The 13,435-nt window shown below is 41.3% G+C and overlaps 1 protein-coding gene across 5 annotated transcripts in view; it reads left to right on the top strand.

Annotated features, from left to right (window-relative positions):
• The first annotated feature begins 242 nt into the window (after positions 1 to 242).
• NFIB (nuclear factor I B) overlaps positions 243 to 13,435 on the top strand; it is a 236,768-nt gene continuing 223,575 nt past the window's right edge. For 2 of the 5 annotated variants that reach the window (XM_032635669.1, XM_032635671.1), the window contains exons 1-2: positions 678 to 1,319; positions 7,357 to 7,888. In XM_032635669.1, the coding sequence (XP_032491560.1) occupies positions 1,290 to 1,319; positions 7,357 to 7,888 (562 nt within the window). In that variant the 5' untranslated portion in view covers positions 678 to 1,289. Of the gene's footprint in view, positions 1,320 to 7,356; positions 7,889 to 13,435 lie in introns of all 5 variants that reach the window. The other 3 variants (XM_032635668.1, XM_032635672.1, XM_032635670.1) reach the window with 3 other exon arrangements.

The following is a 13,435-nucleotide window of genomic DNA, read 5'->3' as shown; positions in this document are numbered from 1 at the left end:
AAGAAGATCTATTTAAAATAATAAAAAAAAGTCGTGGTGCTGTTGCAGTGGTATGAGAGCTTTAACAAATAGAGAGAGAGAGAGAGAGAGAGAGAGAGAGAAGCAAGAGGAGGAGGAGGAGAAAGGTGGGGGGCGGGGGGTGTGGAGAGGCTGGTGCAAAAGGAATGCGCGTTTGCAGGAGGAGGAGTAAAGCGATGATTGTGTAATTAAATAATAAAACAATCCTTAAGTCTGATTTGGAGAGAGCTCGACCGGGGTCCAGAGGGTGGAACCGGTGAATTTTTCAACTTCCAAGTTTTGCAACGAAAGAAAGCGAGAGAGGGAGGGGAAAAAAAGAGCCCAGAGCAGAAAAAGAGAGGAGTTTGGAGCCGAGCGGGAGAGCGGGATTTATCGTTTGGGATTTTTCAGGAGCGCGTTCCGATCCCTCTGGGCGGCGGCGGCAGCAGCAGCAGCCTCCTCGCTCGGCCGGGTCAGACGCGGGGCGAGGCGCGCGGGAGGGCAGCCGGGCGTGGAGGAGTCGGCGCGGGCAGCGGCGGCTGCAGCCGGGGACCGCGCACCGCGAGCCTCTTCCGCCCGGGAGACCTGCGCTCGCGCCCCCTCCCTCACCCCGGCCTCTCCCGGCTCCCCCACCCCGCCCCCACCCCGGCCCTCTCCCGCGCGCGCCCCTCCACCCGCGCGCACTCGCTCACGCTCCCCCTCGCGCACACACATGGTCGGCTCGCGGCAAAGTTTCGCCTGCGGTCGCCACTCCGGGATCCTGCCGCAGTGCTCCGGGCTGTAACCTTGAACTTTCCCAGCGCGGTGACACATTCTCCTCGCTCTCCCTCCCGCCCTCTCTCCTGCGCCCCCCTCCCCGCCTTTTTTAAAAAAGCATTTCACCACCAACCACCACCCCAATCCAACCCACACCGAATCTTCGCGCACCCCCTAGCCCCCAACAAAAACAACAACTGCAAAACAGAAAACAAATCCCCAAACCCAGGCGAAAAGCAGCCAACACCGGCGGCGGCGGCGGCCTCGGCGAGCACGGCCAGCGCGCTCGGACTGCAGGAGGGTTAAAAGTGTAGATTGGATTTCACCCCGGGAAATCTAGCACGCCGAGTGAACTTGAATCTTTGGCTATTTAAGGAGGACTGGGTTTGTTGTGAAGTTGCGGTGATCCAGCGCAGAGCCCCGTCCTGATTGATCGCATCGCGGGGCTCAGATGACTGTAAAATGAATAGATGAAATTCTTGCTTCTCGAAGATTTTCTTGGGCATCTCCGGGAAAGTGCGTTTTAAGGCGAAGTCATGATGTATTCTCCCATCTGTCTCACTCAGGTACATGCCTCGGTCACTTTCTCGAGCTTTCTCTCTAGCCCGAAATGCCTTTGTTTTGTTTTGCTGCTCTCGTCTGCGGACAATTAATGGCTTTAGTTAACCTCCGCACACCCCGGTCCCCCTCAGAAGAAGTGGCCCGGAGTTGCGGCGGGGTTTGCAGGGCGGCGCGGGAGCCGGCGCGCGGCCCGTAGCCCACGGCCACCGCGAGCGCCGAGCCCAGCGCCCTGGGCACGGAGAGCGGGCGCCCGCGCCCTGCCAGGGCGGCTGGGCCGGGCGAGGCCGCAGGGAATGGGCAGGGCCCGGGCCCGCAAGCGCTAGCCCGCGCGCGGCCCCACTAGTGCCCGCTATCCCCCTGCCCAGGGTGCCCGCCGCCTCGCTTGCGCGCCGAGGCGGACTCCGGCTTTAGAGGAGCTTTAGGGGAGGACTGAGTCCTTATAAACAACCGGTGAACTTGGGCGAGGGGACTCCAGTAGGAGTCCTTGTGGGTGCCTCTGGACTCCGCTGCAGGCAGTGGGCGGGAGACGAAGCGACTCGGAGGTTGTGGTCCGGGGACCCATTCCTCTGCTTAATTTGGGGATCTGAAACTCAGGTCCATCGCGATCCGCACTTTGAGGCTTCCAGTGACCACGCCACAAAGGCGGTCTGTACGTGGACTCGAGTTAGTTGGTCGTGGTGAAAGTTAAGGACTTTTAAAACATGTTCATTTTGTGGAGACCTGTTCATTTGACGATATTTGGGCGTAGGACAGAAAGAAATGCTGGAAAATAAGGTCATTTAAAATTTTTTCACTCTGAAAATTGTCCTAAGACTTTAGGAACAGTGTTATGAAATAAAATAGTGGCTTTATACTTTTGCAGGAACACAACTTATATAATTTTAAACCAGTCGGTCAAATGGAAAAGTGGCGAGACCAGACTTACCTGGGGGCATCTTTCATCGCTGCCCAGCTAACTAACCAACTGACGAGCTGACTAAATATCTTAGCCCAGAGTTGTTACTTGAAGCAGTATTTTAAACCTCTAAAGGTATGGGGCAGTTGACTTCAGCTTTTAGGAGGATATGTCACGATTAGTAATTGAGAACCATTTTCTTTGACGTTGGCTTAAAAACTAAACAGTTGAAGAAGTGTCGCCTAGTCTAAGGTGTGTTACAATTTTTAAAAAATCCAGTATCATGATGATGCATTTTTTCTGATGAACAAATGATTAAGGTTTCAATTGTATGACAATTAGAAGCCATTGTGATTCAAAAGGACTGAGGCATTCATAAACTGTGAATGAAGATGAAAACAATGATAAGGCTTATTCAGTGATTGGATACAGTCCTGTAGCTTTTTGGCTGACACATTTTTTATTGTTTATATTTTGTTTGGCATCGGAGTATGATTAACTTAGATATGGCTATTTTCAGCAAGTAAACGTGCACTTTAATTTAACAAAACTGGAAAAATGAATTGCTGAGCTATTTGTATTTTTAAGGCTGTGAATATTGGCCAATAAGTATGATGATGAAACTGTTTCAGGTATAACGAATTGCCTTCAGCTGCAAAAGTTACCTTTCATATTACCCATCAGCAGGATTTTTCCCCCTCTTTCTGGTAAACCACATCCCTTTGACATTATTTTTACGTTATTGAAGCATAGTTCAAATAAAACAAATTGAGGTAAGGTTTTCACTTGCAAAGTGCTGTACCACTTACTCTCATGTAAAGGATTGCTTTTCTATATTAGTTCATATTTCCAGCATCGGCTTTTCAGAAACATTGCTAGCGATTACATTGCATTTTCGGTTTCCTCTAAATATGTATTGAAAAGTCACTAGCTTTATCTAAATTTGTGTAAGTTAAAAATAATATTGTAGCATCGTGACATATGGAATATTACGAGCATATACAGCATAGTCATTCAGCTATCACATTAGTATTCAAGGGTGCATGCTTACCAACACTAATTCATGATGACTGATATTCTCTACTGTTTTAATAATGTAAATCTAAGTTGACATATTGAAACTGTTTTGGGGATTTAAGGTCTAGACTAGAGAAGAAATTTTAGCTTTAGAATTCTCACTTTAATATCTGTGTGACTTTATAGGTAGTGTAAGGTGTTGCAAAAGTAACATTAACGGTGTTACTTTGATATCAGACCAGTAGTTTAGTTTTGTATTACAAGAGCCTAATAGCTGCAGCAAAACATTTTTTAGGGTATGTAAATACAAAATAGAGAAGCATTCTTAATTGATTGGAAACTTTACTAAGTGTTTCAGTTGTCACAAAAGGATATCTAGGTTTTAGAAAGAATTTTCAGAAGGAGCTACAGTTAAAGTTGATATTTATCAAAGTGTTACTCAAAAGTATCAGTACATGGATATAAATCTGTATTTATGTATCAGTATAAATCAGATGTTTAAAGAAAATTAAGAACCATCATGATATGATTTTGTATTTGCTTTTTCTAAAAATAATGTAAATCCTTAATAGTATAACTTTCACTTGGAATGATTGCATTGAATTTTTTTCTTCTTTCACTGTTTCTCAAGTTCTTAAGGTACATTTAAAAAAATGGTTTACTGTTATATAGCAGTGCTCCAAGAACATCTAGTATTTATTCTTCTGCCTCTATATTGGCCTAATTTTCCATCCCTTTCATGGAGACCGCTGTTTCTGTGAAGAAAAAGAAATATTTCCAGTAGAATTAGGACTGTTTACTTTTATATTTGAAATTTGTAACTAGGTTATTTATTTTATCAATTTAGTTCACCTAAAGGAAGTTTAAAAAGAGAAAGAATTGGCATTACTGAATGCCAATGTGTTTTAGTAAAAATTCTGAGAGAGCAAGGTGGCATATTACCTTAGCATACAGCCATTAGAGCTTAGATCATTTACATGCTTTGCTTTCTTAAAAAATAATTTTCATAGTTGTTTAAAGTATTATTGTGATAATCTATTAATTAGGACATCTGAATACCTTAATCACTTTTTTTTTGATGAAGACAAATTACTATGCTCCATATTCATATCATTAAAAATCACTAAAAATATATTGTAACAGCATTAGAAAACAGTCATACTTGAGAGATGATATTTTAGTCATGGTAACACAGAAATATATGTGACTTGCTGAAAATCTCTACTTATCACTTTTTTGAGGATATGTCTCCATGTCAGAAGTAAGTGTTTTGCTTGAAAGGAATTCACATAATAGTAAAGCCCTGAAAGATATTTATAAGGCAACTGTGGACTGAGAAAGTTTGCTACTTCTATTTATCAATAGGAAAAAAGTATGTTTTAAAACATTACTTGGCAGCATTGGCAACAAACTCAAGGCACCCTTAAAAAACATTGTCTTGTGTGCATTTGCTAAGAAATTCCAAATTCAGCCCTCAAATTTGCATTTTGATTGTTTAAATAAGTTATTAAAATTTTGAGATCTGTTACATGATAGATGATTGGAAGCTCAAACAAATTTAATCAAAGTATGTTTGATGTCTTTATAGGAAAATGAAATGTTACTGAACATAGTACTTAAGGATAAAAGTACTTAGAAGTTAACACATTGCTTAATATCTGTTAAAATAATATCGTATTTTTAAAAGTATGGCAAGGGTAAAGTGAGTGAGGCAAAGCTCCTCCCGCCCCCATGTACCCTTTACATCTCAAGTTTTTAGTTCATGAGTATATATGTATGTTTTTTGATCATATCAATAAATCATAGTTAAAGTCAGAATATAGGAAGTGAGTTCCCAAAGCATGATTGAGTCCACATCTCCTTGAGCAGGGTTTCCTTTTGCATATATTTCTAAGGGGGATAAACAAAGTTTTTGTAGTTACAGTGAATGCTGAAAGCATGGCATCAGAAAGTATATGGAGATAGGGAGGTCTTATCATGGGCTGTGGTTGCTGTGAGCAGGGCTGCCTTCCCACACAAAGAACAGATTGTGGTTTAACTCTTTCCATGGCCTAGTTTAATGTGCTCGCATAGTAACTGAATTGTTCAAATCTCTGCTGGAAACTACTGATCGGTTTAATGATTTCCTCTATGGCATTTGGTTATGCCTCATGCTGTGATGTAATCATCTACATTTCTGTATTGTTATAAAATTTTGATTTAGGTTTATTCTGCTCTAGAAACATTTTACAGCAATATGTTAAAACACTTGAAAACTGCATTATTGATTGGATGGGATGTACACCTCTTCCGGATCTGAACTGCAGACTGCGAACATGCTGCAGTCTTTAGCGATGAAACTTTGAATTTGATCTTAAAAATGAGTTCATAACTCTATGGGAGTTTGGGGGTGTCTTCTTTGTTAGAGTCATTTGTGATACTTTCATCATTTTTACCTGATGGAATTCATCAGTCTGCTGATTAAACAGAATTTATTCCACATAGTTCAGGGTGACCAGCCCTAAGATGTCAATGTTAACTTGGGATATAAACAGTTAGAGAAAGTTATTTTGTGGTTGAGGTGACAATACAGTGACCAGAAAAGTGGCCGCAGTGGAAGTTCTCATTTGTTTCAGATCTGGCCTCATTGCCCGCATACAGTGTGCATGACTGGATGTTAAGCTCTTTCTCGGAACAGTAAGAGGCCTGAGCTTAGGAGACAGGTTTTACCTATGGCAGGAAGTAATGAAATACTGACTGCTTTGGGAAGCAACTTGAAATAACTGGAGGTGCAAATTATCTGCCACTCGTCGCCGCCTCCCTCCCTTATAAAAGGCGTACATGAAACAGGCAGGAAAAACGCAGGAGCCTAAGGTAAACCACTTAATTCACAAGACGGGATCTCTCCACGTGCAGATTCACAAGTCCATGCATACGGGCACCCACAGCCCTGTCCAAGAATTCAGAGGCGTAGCAGATGAATTGTATTGATTCCACAAAAGCAGGGAGTGACCAGCGGTGCACTCCTGGTGTCACCCTACCACTGCATGCAGAGACACAAAGAATGTAAAGTTGGTGCCAAGTTGCCATTTTTCATTGTTCACCTCAGATTGATTTTTAAGGGGTTTAGAATAATTGCCACACTCATGTGATCGGTTAACAAATTAACTGACTCTGTGGGGCTTCAGACTCTATAGGAAAGCTGCCGGAAGAACATCCGAGTCAATTTTGTTTCAACTTTAGAAACTTTTATTTAAAAATGCAAGAGCGTGTCTGTGGGTTTGTTAGAGAGTAGCAGCGCGCGCGTGTGCGCGCGCACGCGTGTGTGTGTGTGTGTGTGTGTGTGTGTGTGTGTGTGTGTGTTGGGGGCCAGCGTTGCTGGTAGAGGGAGGGAATGCGCTGCTCAAAGTATGGAAACCTTCTGTTCAGGACACTGATACGACAAGCTGTGTCCTTTGCCCACTTTCCCTCACTGTATACCAGTTTCTCTAGTTACCACTCTTGGAATGGTGCTGTTTCAGTGTTGGAATGTTGGACGTTTGATAAGAAAATGGATCAAGTTTAATGGCGCATGCTCTTTGTGCCACCAGCAGCCTCTTGCTGAGAGCATGCTCCAAAAGCGGGAACTGTGTGGCATTACACTGAGCATCTATATGCTTTGTGTTTCTGTGCCACAGAGAAGAGAAATGAACTGTGGCATCGCTCCTGCCTTCTGAACAGCTCTGCTCCGATTAAAAAAAAAAAATCTCACTGTGTTCTTTGTAAAATGGTACTGCTTAGTGTTAGTTGGTCAATCAAATATTTAAATATTGAATTAGGTGCCAAGCATCTTGGTCACTTACGTTTTAAAGAATGTAGGATACATGGTGGGAATGAGGGGGATGGGGCCAGAGTGGAAATACAAATATAAACCTTATTTTCTTTTTTAGGAGGGAGAATCAACCTGTGAGTTTTGGTGGAAAAGGGGCAGCTTGGCATACTTTATTTTCTTCTGGTCCTGCTATTTTGATAATTTTAAATAAGAAAAGAATGTTATTTTTGTGCATAACTCTTGGTACCGAATTGGGAAGGGGTTGTGGTCTGATGTGTTGGAGCCTTTAAAAAACTAAACTGACTGTGTATGTCTTCTTTTTCCTCCTCATCTTCCACAGGATGAATTTCACCCATTCATCGAGGCACTACTTCCACACGTCCGTGCAATTGCCTATACTTGGTTCAACCTGCAGGCTCGGAAACGCAAATACTTTAAAAAGCACGAGAAGCGAATGTCAAAGGATGAAGAAAGAGCAGTCAAAGATGAGCTTCTCAGCGAAAAGCCTGAAATCAAACAGAAGTGGGCATCCAGGCTCCTGGCCAAACTGCGCAAAGATATCCGCCAGGAGTACCGAGAGGACTTTGTGCTCACCGTGACTGGCAAGAAGCACCCGTGCTGTGTCTTATCCAATCCCGACCAGAAGGGTAAGATTAGGAGAATCGACTGCCTGCGACAGGCAGACAAAGTCTGGCGTCTGGATCTAGTCATGGTGATCCTGTTCAAAGGCATCCCCTTGGAAAGTACCGATGGAGAGCGGCTCATGAAATCCCCACATTGCACAAACCCAGCACTTTGTGTCCAGCCACATCATATCACAGTATCAGTTAAGGAGCTTGATTTGTTTTTGGCATACTACGTGCAGGAGCAAGGTAGGAGCAGATTGTTCTTTCTTCTAGCCCGGCACACACTGCCCGCAAACCCCACACAAGGAACACCTGGCTTGGGTTAGATGGTCCTGGAGGCGCCTAGGTCTCGTTCACCTGCTCTGGGGAGAGTGGCATGCCCCCCTCCACTTGCTTGTCCACTGCCATGCGCAAGCTATGGAAATAGACATGGAGCTTTCCTACCTGGATAGGCATGGATATTTAAAGACCACAAAGAGATGTGTTTTCAAGTGTCTTTGAAATAATACACTTTTTCAAAGACACAGAATAGTCTGAAGTGTTTATTACACTTCATTTTTTGTCCTCGGCTACATTCTTTACATCTAGTCATCTTTTCCCAGTTTGAAAATGTAACTTGATTTATGAATAGTCAAACCGTTCTTTAACACTCTTTGTATTAACGTCCTAACTAACGAGGTAGATCAACTTTTTTCACGGATCTAGTGCTATTGCCTTGAAAAAATAGAATTAACATTTCCTATTACAGAATGCTTAAGGTAGCCAGTATCAGAAAGTATACCTTACGTAGACCTAGATTTATTTAATTTAAATATTTCTATCAACACCTACTTTTGATTGTGTAATATTCGCTGTAGATTAAAGGGATCATAGTTCTTATCTAAATAATTTATGTTATAATATTTTCCCAGAGTGACTTGGGAACACTTATTATTGTTCGTTTACTTGAGTGTAAATTCATAAAACTTACCGAGGAGGGAAGTCGCAGCTCTCCTTACAGAACAAAAACAGAAAGTAGACTGGTTACACTGGATTAAAATAAATCTCAAAAAGAATGCAGAAACCGCATACCGTACCTATTTTGAAAAATCCTTGATAAAGAGAGTGGTATAAGTGTTGCCTGAATGATTCAAAAATAGGTGATATATTTTGCTGAGTGTTTTCTGGGTTCATGAAACATGTTTATTATTTTTATTTTTCTTAATATATTTTCTTTAAGGAGGTTTAAAGAAATGCTTCAAATAAATGTATCGGTATATAGATGTCCTTGTATTAGCACAGTCCATAGGAAAACATTTTAAAAAACAACCTACCAAAAGTGGACTGTAGTTTAATCTGCCATAGGTGGTGGGTCATTTGCTAACTTGGCCTGGTGGTAGGGAAAGTGGCCTGCAGATAGCCAGCTGGCAGACGGTTATCTGATATGTGTTATATAAGTGTGGGATTTAGTAAATGGTATGAACTTCATCATCATCCCAAAATATAAAATATCAGAATTACTCTTTTGACTCAGAAATCTAGGTACTTACTATGTGCTTTTTGTCTTTGTAGTTCCTTGGTATAGTTCTAGAGATATGCTTACAAGTCATTTAAAAATTTCTAGTTTGATTTTAAATAATGGTGCTTGATATCATACATTTGGAAATATTGGTTTTTTTAATGAAAGATTGCATTTACTGTTTCTATACATTGAAAAATTAAAGTCCAAGTAATGATGGTTTGGGGAAAAAAATTTTTTTTCCCCTGTGTGTCCCAAAATAAAAGCACATTAACACATGACACTTAATTTGATTGACAGCTGTCTAGGAGGTGACATTTTAAGGTGGGCTGTATATACGTGTTGAATTGACTGTCAGTGTGTTGTAACTCTGTCGTGAAAGTCAAGGCTGGAAGTAAAGTTTTAGAAAGTGGGTCATGTAACTTTTTAGTGCAGGGAGGGAAGGTTTGCAAGCACTTCACTGCTGCTCGCCTTTTAACTTGCTTGAAGGCTAGTCCTTGAGGTGTGCACGCGTGTACATTCACTCCTGGGGCAGGCAGCCAACTCTCTTGGTTGATGAACTGACAATAAAGAACATATCCTTTGGATTTGTGAAGATAGATTGAAGAAAGAAAAATGCATAAATGCCTTCTGCATTGCACCATCGGTCATGATAGTCATAAAGTTGTAAGCAACTCTTGCAGACCACATTTTCAGATAAAACATTGATTTTGTTGTTGTTTTTAGTCTCTCTTTTAAAAACCTTTTATTATTTTACACTGTGCACCTAATTTATATCTTCCGCTACCTGTGAGTGCACCATATCTTCTTAACATCTGTTGGCTGTTTCTTTGAAAAAGTCACATCAGGATGCTTTTGTGTTTTCCTTTTTTCAAAATTTATATCTTTTTCCTTTGGTCAAATGTAGGTTAATTATGTCATTTTGCAGTGCATTTGATTAAAGAAAGAATTTTAAAATATAAGTCTGTAGTCAGTCAGAGGGCTGCATATCTCCCATCGTGACTTTTTATTTCTCCTCTAAGTGCATGAAAACCCACTTAAGTATGTTTTATCAATCAGGTGAAAAAGTATAAAGAGAAACATGAAAGAAAAATCAGAAAAGAAAAATGTAATGTTTGCAACAGAATGAGCAACAGAATTACCTTTCCCCCCTTTTTTCTTTCTCTCCCCACTTCTAAACGACTGGGAGAAAAACATGAGAAAGAACAGAGAGAATGCCAAAGATGGTTGCCACTGGCACCAGGATTGGCATCAGACCCTCTTTGTTTAGCTCAGGATGCCTGTGATTTGTTAGTTGGCATCCGCATTGCAGTGTGGAGTGATGTTACAATATATTGACAATTTCCAGATCTAGAAATGTCAATAGTCCTCTTGGTTATTTATACAAGATCACAAACTGCATCTCTTCTGGAGGATGACATAAAGACCAACAAATAATAAAGTTCATTGTTGACCAACTTCCTATGCTTTTTCCCTCTTTCTCTTTTGGTTCAACCCACACTTTTTTTTTTTTTTTTCTTTCATGCCCAGCAGCCTCAGCCTCATCTTTTTTTGAAATGTGGAAAGAGTTACTAGAGCTTTGACACAAGCTCTAGTGCTACATCTGCATCTGATACAGTTTTGGGGAGAATGTATGCATTTTGAAATCAGTTTTGATATATAGTTCATTAGACTTGTGCATCCCATGGCCGCAAGGCAGAATTTCCTTTAAAGCTAAATCTCTTTGTTATTCAGCCTCTTCTGTGCCTAGAGTCTGGTTGACCACAATTTAGTCCATTTTTGTATTGCTCCATGTTTAGGAAAGGGTCATGTTCAATATAGTCATTTATAAAATGATACCACCCCCCACTTTACCTAAAATATACACATCATGGGGGAGTCCCTGCGTTTAAATCCATAAAATCATTTGACGGTATTGATTCAGAGGGCTGCGCTTCGGCTCTTTCGTTGCTACAAGAACCGCCATTTTGTTTGTGAAGTGCCAGGCGAGGGGGAAAAAAAAGGCAGACACTGTGCTGGATGCCAATAATGGTTGCCAGTGGCACCGAGGTTGGCATCAGACCCTCTTTGTCTAGTTGCTGAATGCCTTTGATTCGTTGGTTGGCATCCGCATTGCAGTGGGCACACTGAAAAGTTTTTGACAATCCCTGAATGAAAGCTGCTTGCTTGTTTGCTGCAGCAAACCTTAGCTGATAGAAAACCCTTCCTTTTATCTATTTTTTTTTTTTTAGGTTTCTTTTTTTTTTTTTTCCAAAGATGGTGACAGATTAAAGGGAAAAACAGCTCTGAAGTGGCCTCCATTTTCCCCAAGATATTAAAGATGTCCAGGGATTCTTGGGCAGGTGGTACCTATTCCCCATATTGTCTTTGTTACTGCCTTCTTGAAAGCAAAGCAAAACAAAACAAAACAAAAACCAGGCAAGCCTCGCGCAGCACACCTTCCCCGGGACAGAAGTACGCTGTAGGATGCTGGGTGTGCTCTGGGAAGGGTATGGAGGGCTAGCTGGCTGCAGTGACATGGAATGCACTTGCCAGGACTGACTGTGGCTTTCAGTCACATCACTGCGTATTTCTTAGGCAATTTTTAGTTCCTTCAGTTTCCACACTTCCAAATTTTACAGTAACCCATTGAGAGGACCTTTCTATTTTTTTTCTAGTTAGTAATGTGTAACAGGGTAAACGTTAAAAAAAAAAAGAAATGAGAAAACCTTCATGAGGAAACCTAACGTCAGGAAGACCAACCAAAAGGCTGAAATAATTTTGGTTGAAGTTTCCTAGATGGTCTGCATTCATATTGCTTTCTGGTTAACCACCATTATCTCGTTAATTAATAAGAAGGATTAGCAGTGCTACCCAAAAGGCTACACAGAAGGAAGTCTGGCCTGTGGAGGCGTTGAGTGGCCACACTGTGTCCTGTCTGAAGAGTGGCGTGGGGTAGGGGGCTGGGCTTTCTCTGAGGCAGGAAAGGGTTTTGAAGAAAGAGATGGGTCACAACACACTAAGATGTTTCAGGATCTCAAGAGAGAGTAACTGTTGTCATGAATTTAACAGATTCGAGTTTCAACTCAGCCTGACTGATTTTTGGACTGTGTTTTGCACTCTTATTAAACATGTTTTGGAGTGCTAAAGAGGCCTGGAACCTCGTGACTCTCATGAGAGAGGAGTTTCCCTTTTAGCCTTGTGGAATCCTTAAAATTGTGGATGGCAACTTCTGTTGTTTTATTGGTAACTGATATGGTGATCAAAGTGCATTTCGACATTGTGAAAAACGTGACTTGTTTACAGGGGAAGTTGTAATCATTATTATTGTTTTTGAAATAGAATCCTTCCTGGTTGTCACATCTCATTAGGGAGGAAGCAAATGCTAAGAATTGTTTTCCTCCCTCAGTTACTGACTTTTAGAATCCTTTTGGGTAACAATTATTATTTTTTTTTATGAAAAGCTTAAGTAGATCATTGTTTGCAAGTTGACAGCATATTTTAACCTTTTAATAAATTTCACTTCATTTGCAGCTATTTCCCATTATGGGGAAAAGGAAGCTTTCATAATCTGTTAAAACGGATTGGTGGGCTTAAATTGTGAAATGCTCAGAAAGCATGACAGTTGTATGCATGTTTGATTTAGGGGAACACTGTTAAGTTTTCCCATCTAGCGTCCTGTCCTTGACTGAACTTATGAACTCTAGTGCACACTTGTTTGCATTCTGGCTCTCGCACAATTCAGCAGATAAAGAAGGGCTCTTACTGGCCTGTCTTGCTCCTAGGCTTAATGAGACCTTTGTGGGAACATATATTGTAATATGAGATACGTAGCAATTTTGTCACTGATAAGAAGAAAACACAGACCAGAAGTTTGCCCTCTCTGCCATGATGTTCCTGCCCTGATAGCTTTGCTGGACAATTCAAGAGTTAAACTCTGAGGCCCCAGTTGCCAGCTGGGAAAGCTTGGCATCTGTGTTCTGATATGGCAAACCAAGCTCTTGAATTGCTCTTAATATGATCTCACTTTTCAAAAGGGAAGGAGAGAGAGAGAAGGAGAGGGGGAGGGAGAGGTATATCATTTGTTATATCAATTATGATTTTCAAATATTTAAAAAGTATATAATGATCCACTTTTTGGAGGCAGCAAAGGTTGGTAAAATGTCCTGCTGACAGCATTGGGTGTCAGTCTCTGCATTATACCCTCTCACCGTATACGCTGCACTACACATTTTGTAATGAAAAATATTCATCTAGATTACACGTTTGGATTTGCAAATTTAGTGCACTATGCCTCTTGTGTGGGAAAATAACTC

Source organism: Phocoena sinus, chromosome 6 (genome assembly GCF_008692025.1).
Source record: "Phocoena sinus isolate mPhoSin1 chromosome 6, mPhoSin1.pri, whole genome shotgun sequence".
NCBI classification, from domain to species: domain Eukaryota; kingdom Metazoa; phylum Chordata; class Mammalia; order Artiodactyla; family Phocoenidae; genus Phocoena; species Phocoena sinus.
This window is presented reverse-complemented; position numbering and strand designations above follow the sequence as displayed.